General features: G+C 36.9%; 1 protein-coding gene across 2 annotated transcripts in view; it reads right to left on the reverse strand.

Annotated features, from left to right (window-relative positions):
• Positions 1-1,439: 1,439 nt before the first annotated feature.
• LOC136874557 (F-box/WD repeat-containing protein 7) overlaps positions 1,440-13,496 on the reverse strand; it is a 169,639-nt gene continuing 157,582 nt past the window's right edge. For both annotated transcript variants that reach the window (XM_067148193.2, XM_067148194.2), the window contains exons 11-12: positions 4,145-4,249; positions 1,440-4,050 (exon numbers count right to left, since the gene is read on the reverse strand). In XM_067148193.2, the coding sequence (XP_067004294.1) occupies positions 3,887-4,050; positions 4,145-4,249 (269 nt within the window). In that variant the 3' untranslated portion in view covers positions 1,440-3,886. The remainder of the gene's footprint in view (positions 4,051-4,144; positions 4,250-13,496) is intronic.

Consider the following 13,496-nt stretch of genomic DNA (forward strand, 5'->3'; position numbering starts at 1 on the left):
CGGCACTATCGTAGGTTATGTTTTTCATTTCCATGTTGACGCTACAACTTACCTTAACTTACCTTTTTTCTTCAGACTAGTTTGTCTAGAAGTCAAAATAGTGCTCAGCTATGGGAATGTTGTTACGGTACAATCCCAACATATCCTATTGTTGAAAATTGGTAAATGATTGGATTCACACCACCTTCCATCTGGATTGCAACACAGTACAGTGAGCCCATCTCCTTAAAAAATAAAAGTCCATTTGGGCTAGGCAAAAAAAAAAAAAAACATTGCAGTCTAATTGGCATTGACAATATTGTTCGGTGCCTACGAACTGATTATAATTATGAGGCACGCTTTTTTGCCAACTGTTGGCATCGCCAGTGTTTACAGATTCTGCTTCTCCGCACACTGCCTGTTACGTGATATTGTAGAGTTCCTTAAAATGCTGAATATTTTTTTTGCTAGTGGCTTAATGTCGCACCGACACAGATAGGTCTTATGGCGACGACGGGATAGGAAAGGCCTAGGAGTTGGAAGGAAGCGGCCGTGGCCTTAATTTGCCTGGTGTGAAAATGGGAAACCATGGAAAACCATATTCAGGGTTGCCGACAGTGGAATTCGAACCCACTATCTCCCGGATGCAAGCTCACAGCCGCGTGCCCCTGACCACATGGCTAACTCGCCCAGTAAAACGCTGAATACAAAAGAATGATTTCACTTGACTTAGCAACTACAAAACACAATGTCAACAGATCAAAGTCAGTGAAAGTGCGGAAAGCTACAACTGCATGTTCAGGAAGATGCATTCTATTGTGACACAGAGAAATTTTGAATCTAAATTATTCTGGAAAATACTATTTTTCTTAAGTGCAAAGGCAATTTTAAATTAAAAGTTTGAATTGTTTTCCATTTAAATATGACATACGGGGACAATCTTTTTCCATCTGCGGTTACAAAAAGTGTAACTGTACATCCAACATCGAAAACTTGCCAACCTTGACGCAAATAAAACCCGCGCCCCAATTTCGTGCTTCAATTTTTAAAAAACATACAGGGATTATTCGTGTAAATACGGTAATCAGAAAAAATCAAGTTTATTAAAGACAATAATATGGCCACTCATGCAAAACCTGCATTGACAGATATCCACTTTTCTTTAGCACTGAAATATTTGTCTGAAAAGAAGAAATCCAGAGGCTTTTGGGGAGAGGAAGATTACAAAAGGTTCCAAATACTGCAGTGTGTTCCTCTCAAATGTTGACTATGAGGGGAATGGCATAACTGTCCTGGACAGCTTTCGGACTCAAGAACAAAGGACAATCATGATTTACTAATCAACATTCAAGCTCAAGGATCTGACTAATCTGGCAAATATTTTAATTTTTTTAAATTACAAAAACTATTAAAATCCATGGTGTTCCTGTACTTAGTATTACAGCAATAAAATACAAATGCACTGGGCTAAGAAACAATTTATTACATGTATAATACATAACATTTTACAAAAAGAAGATCTTTGAGCAATGTTTCTTCTGTGTATTCAGTATGATACAAAAAGATACGTGTACTTAATTATGACGGGACTTGTATTGAAAGTGGGGCCAAAAGAAGAATGAGTATTACATGTAAAACAAAATAAAATAAAAGTCTTGATTTGTCCCCACTTACAAATACATGGGAAAATGTCCAGATCTTAAGATTCTACATCCGTTCTTCAATTGAGGAATCTTAAAAACAGTTTTCACTGTGTTTCAAGAAGCAATATGATTCAAAAATAAAAGCATAATAAATACATTCAACAAAGAAACAATGTGTCCTCATTATGTATTTATAATAACACACACACCATTTCTGCTTAGATATTCTTGCGCTATCTAACAGAAACTCGAAGACTCTTTGTTTCGCATGAACATCAAATTCAGGTAACATGTCGCACTGAAAATAATTCAAAAGTAAGAGACACAACATTATTTATATTGAGGTAACATTTTGCAGTGTAAAACAACAGAAAATTGCAAGATGGCATTAAAAATGCTGAGTATAAAATCCAATCCTGAATACCGGTACCAACATCCTTATTTCAGTATATAATACTAGCCAACCCCACCAAAACAGACAGACATCATTACAAACAAAATGTAATAAATATTATATTAGAAAATTAGGATACAAGATACAAATTCAGACTTGGAAAAAGAAATAATAGGGTTCATGACAATGTTACATGATATTACTTGGGAAGAGTTTTACGAAATATTACTTGGGGAGAGCCTTGTCCAATACACAGATCACTGCATCTGCACGATACCATCTCAAAGGATGCACACATGGATAATGTATACAATGCTTCCTCATTCTGATTTACACATAAATGCTATTTAATCCTGACTCACTCAATTAACACCAACCCCATTTACCCATTCAAATCCGAATCTTGCATTGAAGTACACTTTATGCAGCTGTTAACCTCTTGGAGTACGCAGGTTGAGATGAGGATAAAGTCAGGTTTCAGTTCATCTTGGCTTCCCTCTCTCGATCAGTCTCATATAGCTTTGTGAACCTCGAAATTAGTAGGAACACATCCACTGCCCTACTATATACCATTGGCATGTATGAATATATAAAAAGAGATGTGCACAGGAACACTTACACTGGACCATAAACCTAAAAATTCACGGTTTATTTTCCAATAAATTCATTACTTTTCAAAATCTAACAGCCACATCTCTTTGTTCTATAAATCCAAACATGATTAAACAGCAGAAGATCTTAAGTCACTTCATCCTGAGATTCAAAATTACTTTATACAAATAGCAAATAAAATCCACTTTGTTCCTTTTTCAAATAAAGGTGTCAACATCACTTGGTCCATGCAAATTTTCTCACATAGTGAAAAAATTATTATACTTCTAGTCTTGAAAGTTATGCAATGTTATGTACTGTATTTTTCACCTCTTTAGCTGGTAAAAGAAAATGCACCAACAAAAGGCAAAGACCTTCAGCTTATTACAAGCAAGTAATGAACTCACTTCATTTTAATTTTGATTTATAACGTATATATTAAGGTGATGAGAAAATCTACTTCATGATTTCATAATAAAGACTTCACTTATTCTCTGACCTCTCAAGGAACAGACCATTCTACAATGCTCGACTGAAAAGGGTTTCAGTTAAAGCGCATTAATATCTGTGTTATTAGCCCTGAGTTTAGGTGTACAGATATGCTACCATATGATAGGAAAAAACGAGATAAAATTACCACACACAGAGTGAACAAATGCTAAAACTACCTTCCTCTATCATGCTGTTTGAAGAATTTCCTGAATTTCAGGAAGAGCATTCTTTAACTAAAATATGTTCAATATTACCACTTAGTGTCACGTTGAATAACTTACTTTCAAAGTGGAAAGAAATCCTTGACTAAAAACAAGTACTTAAAGAAGATAAAGACTGGATATTATGCAACTGCATGATCAATGGAGGAGTTATGAAAATGAAGAAAATTTAAAGCACTCCTCTCCTCCAATTATTATCAACAATTACATTTTACATTGATAACATCAAAGAAAAGAACATAAAGAGCAATGAAACAAGCAAAATTTATCTTGCAGCTTGTAGTTAAAATACCAGGATGAACATAATGCAAAAAGTCAGAAATAATTTATGTTGAAACTGACTTCAATAAATATTTTGAAGATCTCAGGTGCTGACAGACACTGGACAATGTTTTAGGGCATCATTCTAGCACCAAGTCGCAATAATTGATATGTTCCCAAAACATTGAACAAAAGTAGTATATAAATAGAGCAATGGACAATGTCCAAAAAAATCTGTTTAAGAACGAACAACAATTGCCACAAACATTTCGAAAACAACTAGACACACGTTATACCGCAATTAACTACTTGCTTTCCACATCGAAGTCTAAAACAAGTAGCTTAGTCTCTTCAGTACCGTTTCGACTACCTACAGCGCAAACGAGTTTAGTCTCATTGGCACGGATACGCCACACTACACCACCACTTCCACCACTCTCCAGTGCCACTAAATTGTGGATAAAATCACCTGTAACAAATAAATAAGACAAATAATGTTAAAAAGGCATGAGGAAAGTGAAAAAGAAAGATTCCACAAAAGGCATGCCAGAAGATAAACATACCTGTCCGTACATCCCAGAGTTTGACAGTACCATCATCTGAAGATGTAATAACAAATCTATTGTTGAATTGCAGACATGTTACTGCTGACTGGTGTTTATTAGGACCTGCAAAATAAAATTAAATTTATTAACATCTACCCAGGACTACCAATTTAAAATACACATTTTCAGTTTCAACACAAAACATTAAACAGGAGAAGGTTATCTGAACTAAAGAAAGAAAAAACACACACATACAGATATTAGACCAAATGCCAAGTGCAGGTAAAATCAATCATACTCTCAACATACATCCAATCACACACACAACACAAAGTAGAAATTATTATCTGCATATTTTCATAGCCATATTCTTGAAATATAATTTCCTTAAAACTGCATTCATCACAATAAAGATTAATTGTGTAGTTCACGACAAGTTTTGAAATTCACCACTGTACTCTCATATTCTGAAATTCTTTTATTTTAACTCTACCCTCTAGGTCTAATCCTACGTAACAAAGCAACAGATGAGTCAGTTCTCACTGGATCAATGCTGATCTCCTAGGTTACATAGAATACTAAAGCTCTGTACGTGGTATCGGTATGGTATTTACTCACATATATTATGCACTTTTTTCCCTTCAAAATTTGAGCTTAAATATTGAGGTGCGAGGTATATGCAAGAAGTTAGTAAATCAAATTTGATTAGAATTAAAGTATTTTTTAAAAGTAGTAAAGCCTCACAATTTCACATAAAAGATTGCATTTTATCTTCCATATGTTCCATAACATATCATTGAATATTAAGTATTAAAGTTTAGGATTCCATTTGTAGGTGAATATGCTCCCCTGACATTTCTGCATCCATTTCAAAGCAAAGGAAAAGCAGATAAACATTACGCCTTCCACCAGCACTTGTCATGTAATATGCATATTTTTTACGAGTATAACTTATAACTGAAACTGTTTAATGAATATTAACGGAGCTTGTGAACAAACCTGTAAAATTCGACTCGCCTATCGTCATATTAAATTCTCGGCCCACACCATGATTACCACGTTTCTCCTAAAATTTAATCACTCTATTTAAAAAATTTCTGACAAACGTTTTTTGAAATGCATAATACACCTATAAAGGAAGACACGTAGGAAAGCAAATTACAGTATTGTAAGACACTGGACTCAATCTTATACCTTACATCTCGCCACACACCGTACACTGGTATACTGAAACTGCAGCCAGTTCAACAGTGTCACATTCCATCTAGCTCAATAGGTCACAGAATATCTTAGGATCGGGAATTACCTACCTGTCTTTCACCAAGCAAGATGGGAAAGCTGCAGTGACCAAGATAAGGAGAGGGTTATGGAAGACAGTTCGACCTTTAGCTGAGAGCAGAGTGTACAGTGATGGCATTATACACCGAACACTTAAGGTCATACAAATGAATATATGAATATTATTTTCATCAGGCCTGAATATATGACAAATCCATAAAGGATGGTCCTCTGGTACATATTATTTGTTTTCACCATTAGTTACATAATTTTAAAGGTAACAGATCTACTTGAGGTGCACAAGTCTATTACAGTATTTCATATACTGAACAGTGTCCTTTACATATTGAACTGCATAGGCTTAATTATTGAACTGTGGGGTGTGATTTATTGAACTAAGTTACGTATTATTAGATATGTTAATATTAACACAATATCCATACCCTTAGAAACGTTGACAGGAAATTAAACACTTTTGAACTATATTAAGACATAAACAAAGAATAATGCGTAATGTATTTCTTAAACCATATCAAGTACATTTCCAGTCATCTTCAAGGAGATAAAGGCACCTTTAGTTCTTCTCATTGAACTACTATTTCTTCAATTCTTTCCGTTACTCTCTTGAAAATATGGCATATTTTTTTCTTAATCTATATTGTGCTTCCTTTCGGGCTTCAGGAAGCTTCAGAAATTGTTTCAAGGTGTACTCACTACTACTAGAAGAAGGCTACTAGAAGGTGAACATGCAAGCTCAGAAGCAACTTCAACCTGATACAATAATTTTGGTTAGTGAACTTTCACACCGCTCTTCAAAGGGACTGTTCTAGGAAGATCCTTCTTAGGTGAAAGTGCATACTCTTCCCGTCACTCACTGTTCCAAGCAAAATCACAGTCTTCTAACCATTCCATCATTTTCTTTGTCTTCTTCCAAACTTTCAATATTTCACATCGTGTAGACTATGAATGTGTGTTGCATCGTACCAGATTTTTACCCTTTTTCAATACTCATACAAATCTGGATCACCATCATTCTGCTGATCTTCTTCACTACCCACTTTTTCACTGAAGTTGTTAGAAATATGAGGAGGGAGGAATTCTTCAATGTTGTCAAGCACAATTTTCAGCATCTAATGAAGAGAGGGGACTTTTTTTCATCACCCCTTCACAAAGGCCATCTTCTTCTCAAGTGCTCAGGAATGGCTTTTAGCAAGAGTTAATGCATTTTCTGATGTTCAGAGACATGTTTTGGTCACATTATTGTGGATGTCTTTCCATTGGGGTCTCCAAAACATCTGCAGAACATTTGCTGTAGTCCAAAGCATTACAATCCAGGGGAAAGAGGCCACACTTGCAAAAAGGCACTTTTCATGGTGTCTGGTTTTACAGATACATCCCAAACTTTCTTTAACAAGGGTAAAAGATTTAACTTGGTTACTGCTGCACCCTGAGCATGATTTTCTCATTTTGCAAATTGTTCTCCCAGGCACACTTCAGAGGGTGCAAACATACCCACATCTGCTGGCTGGAGAAGATAAGCCATATTGGGAAACAGCCAGTATAACTGTATACCACTGTCATAAAAAATAAAAAATTGACTTATTTGCTGAGAGAGGTGACTCCTGTGTCCATCAGGAAAAACAATGGTAGGAAGTTGAGATTTCTCTCTCAAGCCACAACCTAAAATGTTGAAGTAATTCAACAATGCTGTGGCCAAAACATCTATCCACTTTCTGTTTTCTTGTAGATCCAAGGCTCAGGCACATTATTATTGATAGGTTGCTGTAGGCCAATATTGCCGTACATAATAATAGTTGAGGTGCAACGCCCATCAGCACAGAAGTTGACCATTATAATTATGCCTTCCTTTCCTTTAAATGTTGCTGTTATTTGAAGTTGTTCCCCTCTGACACTAAGGTACTTTTCCAACTCTTTGTGGAATGGAAGTTCATCTCATCTGTGTTGAAGATCACTGTAAGGTTGTTGAGCAAATTTTTCTCTTTTAGTGGACACCCTCTTTTTGCTATGTTCATCACCCATTCATAAATGCCATCTTTTTCTCAAGGGCTCAGGAATGGCTCTTGGCAAGAGTTAATGCATTTTTCTGATGTTCAGAGAGTTGTCATTTAATGTTGTCAGAGGCATATCATAAGTTTTAGAAGCATGTCTCTAGGACATCATGCCAGATTTTACTTGCTGAATAGCTTCAGTCAAAGCACGTGTTCAATACTGGCACTGTTTCCTTGGTTAGAGAATTTTCCATGCTTTCTCTGACTTAACTCTTCATTAGGCATCTTTATTTTAACCAATGCTAAGTTCTGAACCATCATTAGGGAAACTATAGATACAGAGGCAATGAAAAGAAAATATATGCTTCAGCAAACATGCTCACAAGGATTATGTATTGAAGAAAAATAAAAAGACAGCAAAATCTGCTATCAAAATTAGTCCATTAATTTGTTATAGTGCTTGATATAAGATGATGCTATTCTATAAATGAGCTTCATTTATCAAACACCAATCCGATATTATAAAATTGGGTTCAAATATCAAACATAGACAGTGGTAAAGAAGTAGGGGACTGGAAACAATAACAATATTGCATTGAAAATTACTCACATGTATTCAGCACTCCATTTTGAATATTTTCAGGTCCCGAAATGTAGGATTTTTAGTGATTTTATGGGTAATACTGGTAATTATTACTCACAATGAAGTAGGAGCATGTATTTATCATAGCCATCTTTGTTTCCAGAGGTGTTATGGGATAGACTGGTCACTATGACTTTAGAACAAGGTATGGAACTTACAGTAGATGAGGAAAGAATGGAAGTTACATGCATATCATGGAAGATACAAGTTTGTTTATGTTATTGATATACGACAATATATTTTCATAGGTTACGGTATAGTGCTGAGAAAAGCAATGATTTGGGGACAAGCAAATGAGGTCGGGGGCGTAAGCACCCACGTTAGAGCCGCGAAGCAGCCTTAGAATTCTAGTCTGCACTGCAAGCACCATTGGTCTGGACAAGTTCATGGTCCGTATTGACTTAAATCTATTCACCACTGAAAAACACTGTTAAAACATATAATTCTGCATTGTCAATACTATTAAAAGTTGTTCATTTACATCACTCAATGCTTTACATGTTTCAAGAACCTCGCTTTACATAGGTAAAATTAAGTGTATTAAGTGTATTGCTCTCTTTCTCAACGGCTAATCACACCACCAAACACTGCTAGGACTTGATCAAACACTACCTCATAATATATTTAAGTTATTATTGAATATAAGTAGGGGCTGCCTGGCCGAGGCGGTAAATTAAACTGAAATAACAAATAATGTAATTCAACCTATTCAATACAAATAAATAAAAAATGTAGATTTACATTCCTATTTAATTATAGGCGGAAGCAGTACCGGTTTCGACCCCAATCCGGGTCATCATCAGCCGAATAAAATGCAAAAACAATGCATAGGTAAATAAGAAATTAAAGAATGAGTCTTTCACAAAACAGTTGAAGAGGCAATATAAGATAATGGGTAAAGGCGTGTTCGGTTCACCCGGAAGGACGTGGGTTCGAATCCCCGTCAGGAAGTCGTAAAATTTAAGAAACGAGATTTCCACTTCCGGAGGTGCATATGGCCCTGAGGTTCACTCAGCCTACACCAAAAATGAGTACCAGGTTAACTCCTGGGGGCAAAGGCGGCTGGGCGTAGAGCTAACCACTCTACCCCATCACGTGCAGCGGTTAACAATGGTGGAAACCTTTACCTTCCACTCCTCCAAGGGCCTTCATAGCCTGTACGGAGGTGGCTTTGTCTTTATTGAATATAAGAAAGCCTAACTTACTTAAATCTAATCTAAACTAATATAGTTCTATCTATCCTGTTATTGTGGGCTTAGGCTTACCAGTCTTTGTTCCAATATGGTTTAATATACACACAGCGTTTTGTCGTAAATGCTATCTTTCAATGCTAGCCGTGAAATCTTTTAAAAATACTATCATGTTTTTAATGAAATCAAAAGCATTATTTTCCCGAGATGCACTGCTATAGATACTGCACAGTCGGTAAAGTGGTGAATTTTGACAGGCAGATGTTCTAACTTTTTTATTTGAAAATGTTGAATGAAGTCTTGAATTTGAGTGCAGCACATGAAAATTCAGGAGGGAAAGCAACTCAGGATTATCAATTTGTGAATTTATTATTTTATACATGAACTTTCCCGCATATTTCTGCCTTTGATCTTCTAAACTCTCCATTTCTAAATTTAACAAAAGCTCGTTGTACGAAACCATTTATGGATAATGAGACATTCTTTTAAAATGTAAATATTTCAAGTATTTCTTTTGCACCCTTTCAAGTTGATGCACATGCATTTTGCACCTAGAGCTCCACATCACGCTCGCATATTCCAGTATTGGCCTGACCAAGGTGTTGTACAACTTAATACACGTTTTCATGTTTTTAAATGGCTTCACATTTCTTATCACAAATCCTGAAGTTCAACATTCTTCAGTGACCACCTGAGGAGTGAAGGTCAGGTCCCAGTCAAATAACAGTCTGAGGTCTTCCCATTCTGTTACGACTCTCAGGTCATCGCACCCTAACTTCGAAGTGTAGAAGTTGGATGCTTTACTTCGGGTGAACGACATGGACACACATTTTGGAATATTTAGATATAAAGTAAATTTTTTTTCTATCACCCAGTCCATTATGTTATTCTGGTCTAACTGGAGATGTTCATAGTTGCTAATGGTTGAAATGGCTTTGAATACTTCGAAGTCATCAGCATATACAGTGTCTCCCACTCCCAGCAGGGCTGGGAGACAACATGCATGTTCCGAGCGGTATATCCATAACCTCCTGCATATTCTATTACTGATATTACATTTAATGCTTATTTATGCACCCAATAACCTTCATCATATACTCAATAGCCTTTATCATTACTACTAACTTTTTTTACAGGCAGTGTTGAAAGTCATGTCCTTCAGCATTCAAAAATGCCTAGCATCTTTTAATGAAATTACTATTCACATTCATAAGTTCATGTTGCATTATTATCCTAATTACTGTTGTTATGCTGTTTTTAAGTTCAACTATGGTGTGAGGATTATTTCTGTAAACTTTATTTTTTAGGATTCCCACAAATAAAAGTTGCACACAGTAAGATTGGGGGAGAGCAGGGAGGGCATAACCCTTTTGATATTATCCCATCATATCATCTATGTCTTGCAAAGAATCATGTGCAGTATGAGCTGTGGCAAAATCCTGTTGGAAATAGCCATATCTGATCTCATTATCTGTCAACATTTGAAAAAATGATGCAAGAATATTTGTGCGATTTCTCTCGGAATTTATGATACCAATGAAAAATATGGGCCCTAATATCCGTTCTGCAGTTACAGCACACCATACAACAATTTTCTGGTCATGTAAAGGAACTCATGAAATAATTGCAGATTTTCAGTGTTCTAATACCTACCGTTTGGTGAAGAAACATGACCACTATAATCTATTAGTTTCATGGTCCGTATTGATAGTTCAAGTACAAGTATGAAAGATGAGTTCTCCACCTAATCAATACTTTATTTTACATAGTGTCAATGTTATTTACATAAAAAGACAGTACCAGTTTCGACTTGTAAATAGGTCATCTTCAGCTGCTAGAGAACCTACTTAATAGAGACTGCACAGAATAAATACAACATACATACATTTTCATTACAGACTGTTATGCCTTTCAGCGTTCAGTCTGCAAGCCTCCGAGAAATTACTAAACGTCGCCACAATCCTCGATTTGCAACTAGTGTTGTGGCCTCATTTAGTTCTATACCTCTTATCTTTAAGTCGTTAGAAACCGAGTCTAACCATAGTCGTCTTGATCTCCCTCTACTTCTCTTACCCTCCATAACAGAGTCCATTATTTTCCTAGGTAACCTATCCTCCTCCATTCGCCACATGACCCACCACCGAAGCCGGTTTATGCGTACAGCTTCATCCATCGAGTTCAATCCTAAATTAGCCTTTATCTCCTCATTCCGAGTACCCTCCTGCCATTGTTCCCACCTGTTTGTACCAGCAATCACTCTTGCTACTTGCATGTCTGTTACTTCTTACTTATGAATAAGATATCCTGAGTCCACCCAACTTTCGCTCCCGTAGAGCAAAGTTGGTCTGAAAACAGACCAATGTAAAGATAGTTTCACCTGGGAGCTGACTTCCTTCTTACAGAATACTGCTGATCGCAACTGCGAGCTCACTGCATTAGCTTTATGACACCTTGATTCAATCTCACTTACTATATTACCATCCTGGGAGAACACACAACCTAAATACTTGAAATTATCGACCTGTTCTAGCTTTGTATCACCAATCTGACATTCAATTCTGTTGAATTACCTTACCTACTGACATCAATTTAGTCTTCGAGAGGCTAATTTTCATACCATACTCATTGCACCTATTTTCAAGTTCCAAGATATTAGACTGCAGGCTTTCGGCACAGTCTGCCATTAAGACCAAGTCGTCAGCATAGGCCAAACTGCTTACTACATTTCCACCTAACTGAATCCCTCCCTGCCATTTTATACCTTTCAGCAGATGATCCATGTAAACTACGAACAGCAAAGGTGAAAGATTACAGCCTTGTCTAACCCCTGTAAGTACCCTGAAGCAAGAACTCATTCTACCATCAATTCTCACTGAAGCCCAATTGTCAACATAAATGCCTTTGATTGTTTTAATAATCTACCTTTACTTCCATAGTCCCCCAGTATAGTGAACGTCATTTCCCTCGGTACCCTGTCATATGCTTTCTCTAGATCTACGAAACACAACTGCCTATTCCTCTCGTAGCATTTTTCAATTACCTGGCGCATACTGAAACTCTGATCCTGACAGCCTCTCTGTGGCCTGAAACCACACTGGTTTTCATCCAACTTCCTCTCAACGACTGATCGCACCCTCCCTTCCAAGATGCCAGTGAATACTTTGCCTGGTATACTAATCAATGAGATACCTCGATAGTTGTTGCAATCCTTCCTGTTCCCTTGCTTATAGATAGGTGCAATTACTGCTTTTGTCCAATCTGAAGGTACCTTACCAACAGTCCACGCTAATTTTACTACTCTATGAAGCCATTTCATCCCTGCCTTCCCACTATACTTCACCATTTCAGGTCTAATTTCATCTATTCCTGCTGCCTTATGACAATGGAGTTTATTTACCATCCTTTCCACTTCCTCAAGCATAATTTCACCAACATCATTTTCCTCCTCCCCATGAGCTTGGCTGTTTGCAACACCACCTGGAAGATTTCCTTTTACATTGAGAAGATGTTCAAAATATTCCCTCCACCTCTCCAGTGATTCCCTGGGATCAATTATGAGTTCACCTGAATTACTAAAAACACTGTTCATTTCCTTTTTCCCTCCCTTCCTTTCTTTATTACCGTCCAGAAAGGTTTCCCTGCTACTTTACCTAGCCTTTCCAGGTTATTACCAAAATCTTCCCATGACTTCTTTTTGGATTCAACAACTATTTGTTTCGCTCTGTTTCTTTCATCTACGTACAAGCCGTGCCTCGGCCCTTGTTTGGAGCAATTTCTGATAAGCCTTCTTTTTACATTGACAGGCTGCTCTCACTTCATCATTCCACCAAGATGTTCACCTTTTCCCATCTTTACACACAGTTGTTCCTAGGATTTCCCTTGCTGTTTCTACTACAGCATCCCTGTATGCCACCCATTCACTTTCTATATCCTGAACCTGCTTACTGTCTACTGTTCGAAACCTCTCACTAATCATATCCATGTACTTCTAATTTTCTCGTCCTCGGGATTTTCTACCCTTATTCGTTTGCAGACAGATTTCACTTTCTCTACCCTGGGCCTAGAGATACTTAGTTCACTACAGATCAGATAGTGGTCGGAATCATCGAAAAATCCACGAAAAACTCGTACATTCCTAACAGATTTCCTGAATTCAAAGTCCGTTAAGATATAGTCTATTATGGACCTGGTACCCCTAGCCTCCTATGTGTAGCGGTGAATAGCCTTATGCTTGAAGAATGTATTCGTAG

The sequence above is a fragment of the Anabrus simplex genome, chromosome 5 (assembly GCF_040414725.1).
Source record: "Anabrus simplex isolate iqAnaSimp1 chromosome 5, ASM4041472v1, whole genome shotgun sequence".
NCBI classification, from domain to species: Eukaryota; Metazoa; Arthropoda; class Insecta; order Orthoptera; family Tettigoniidae; genus Anabrus; species Anabrus simplex.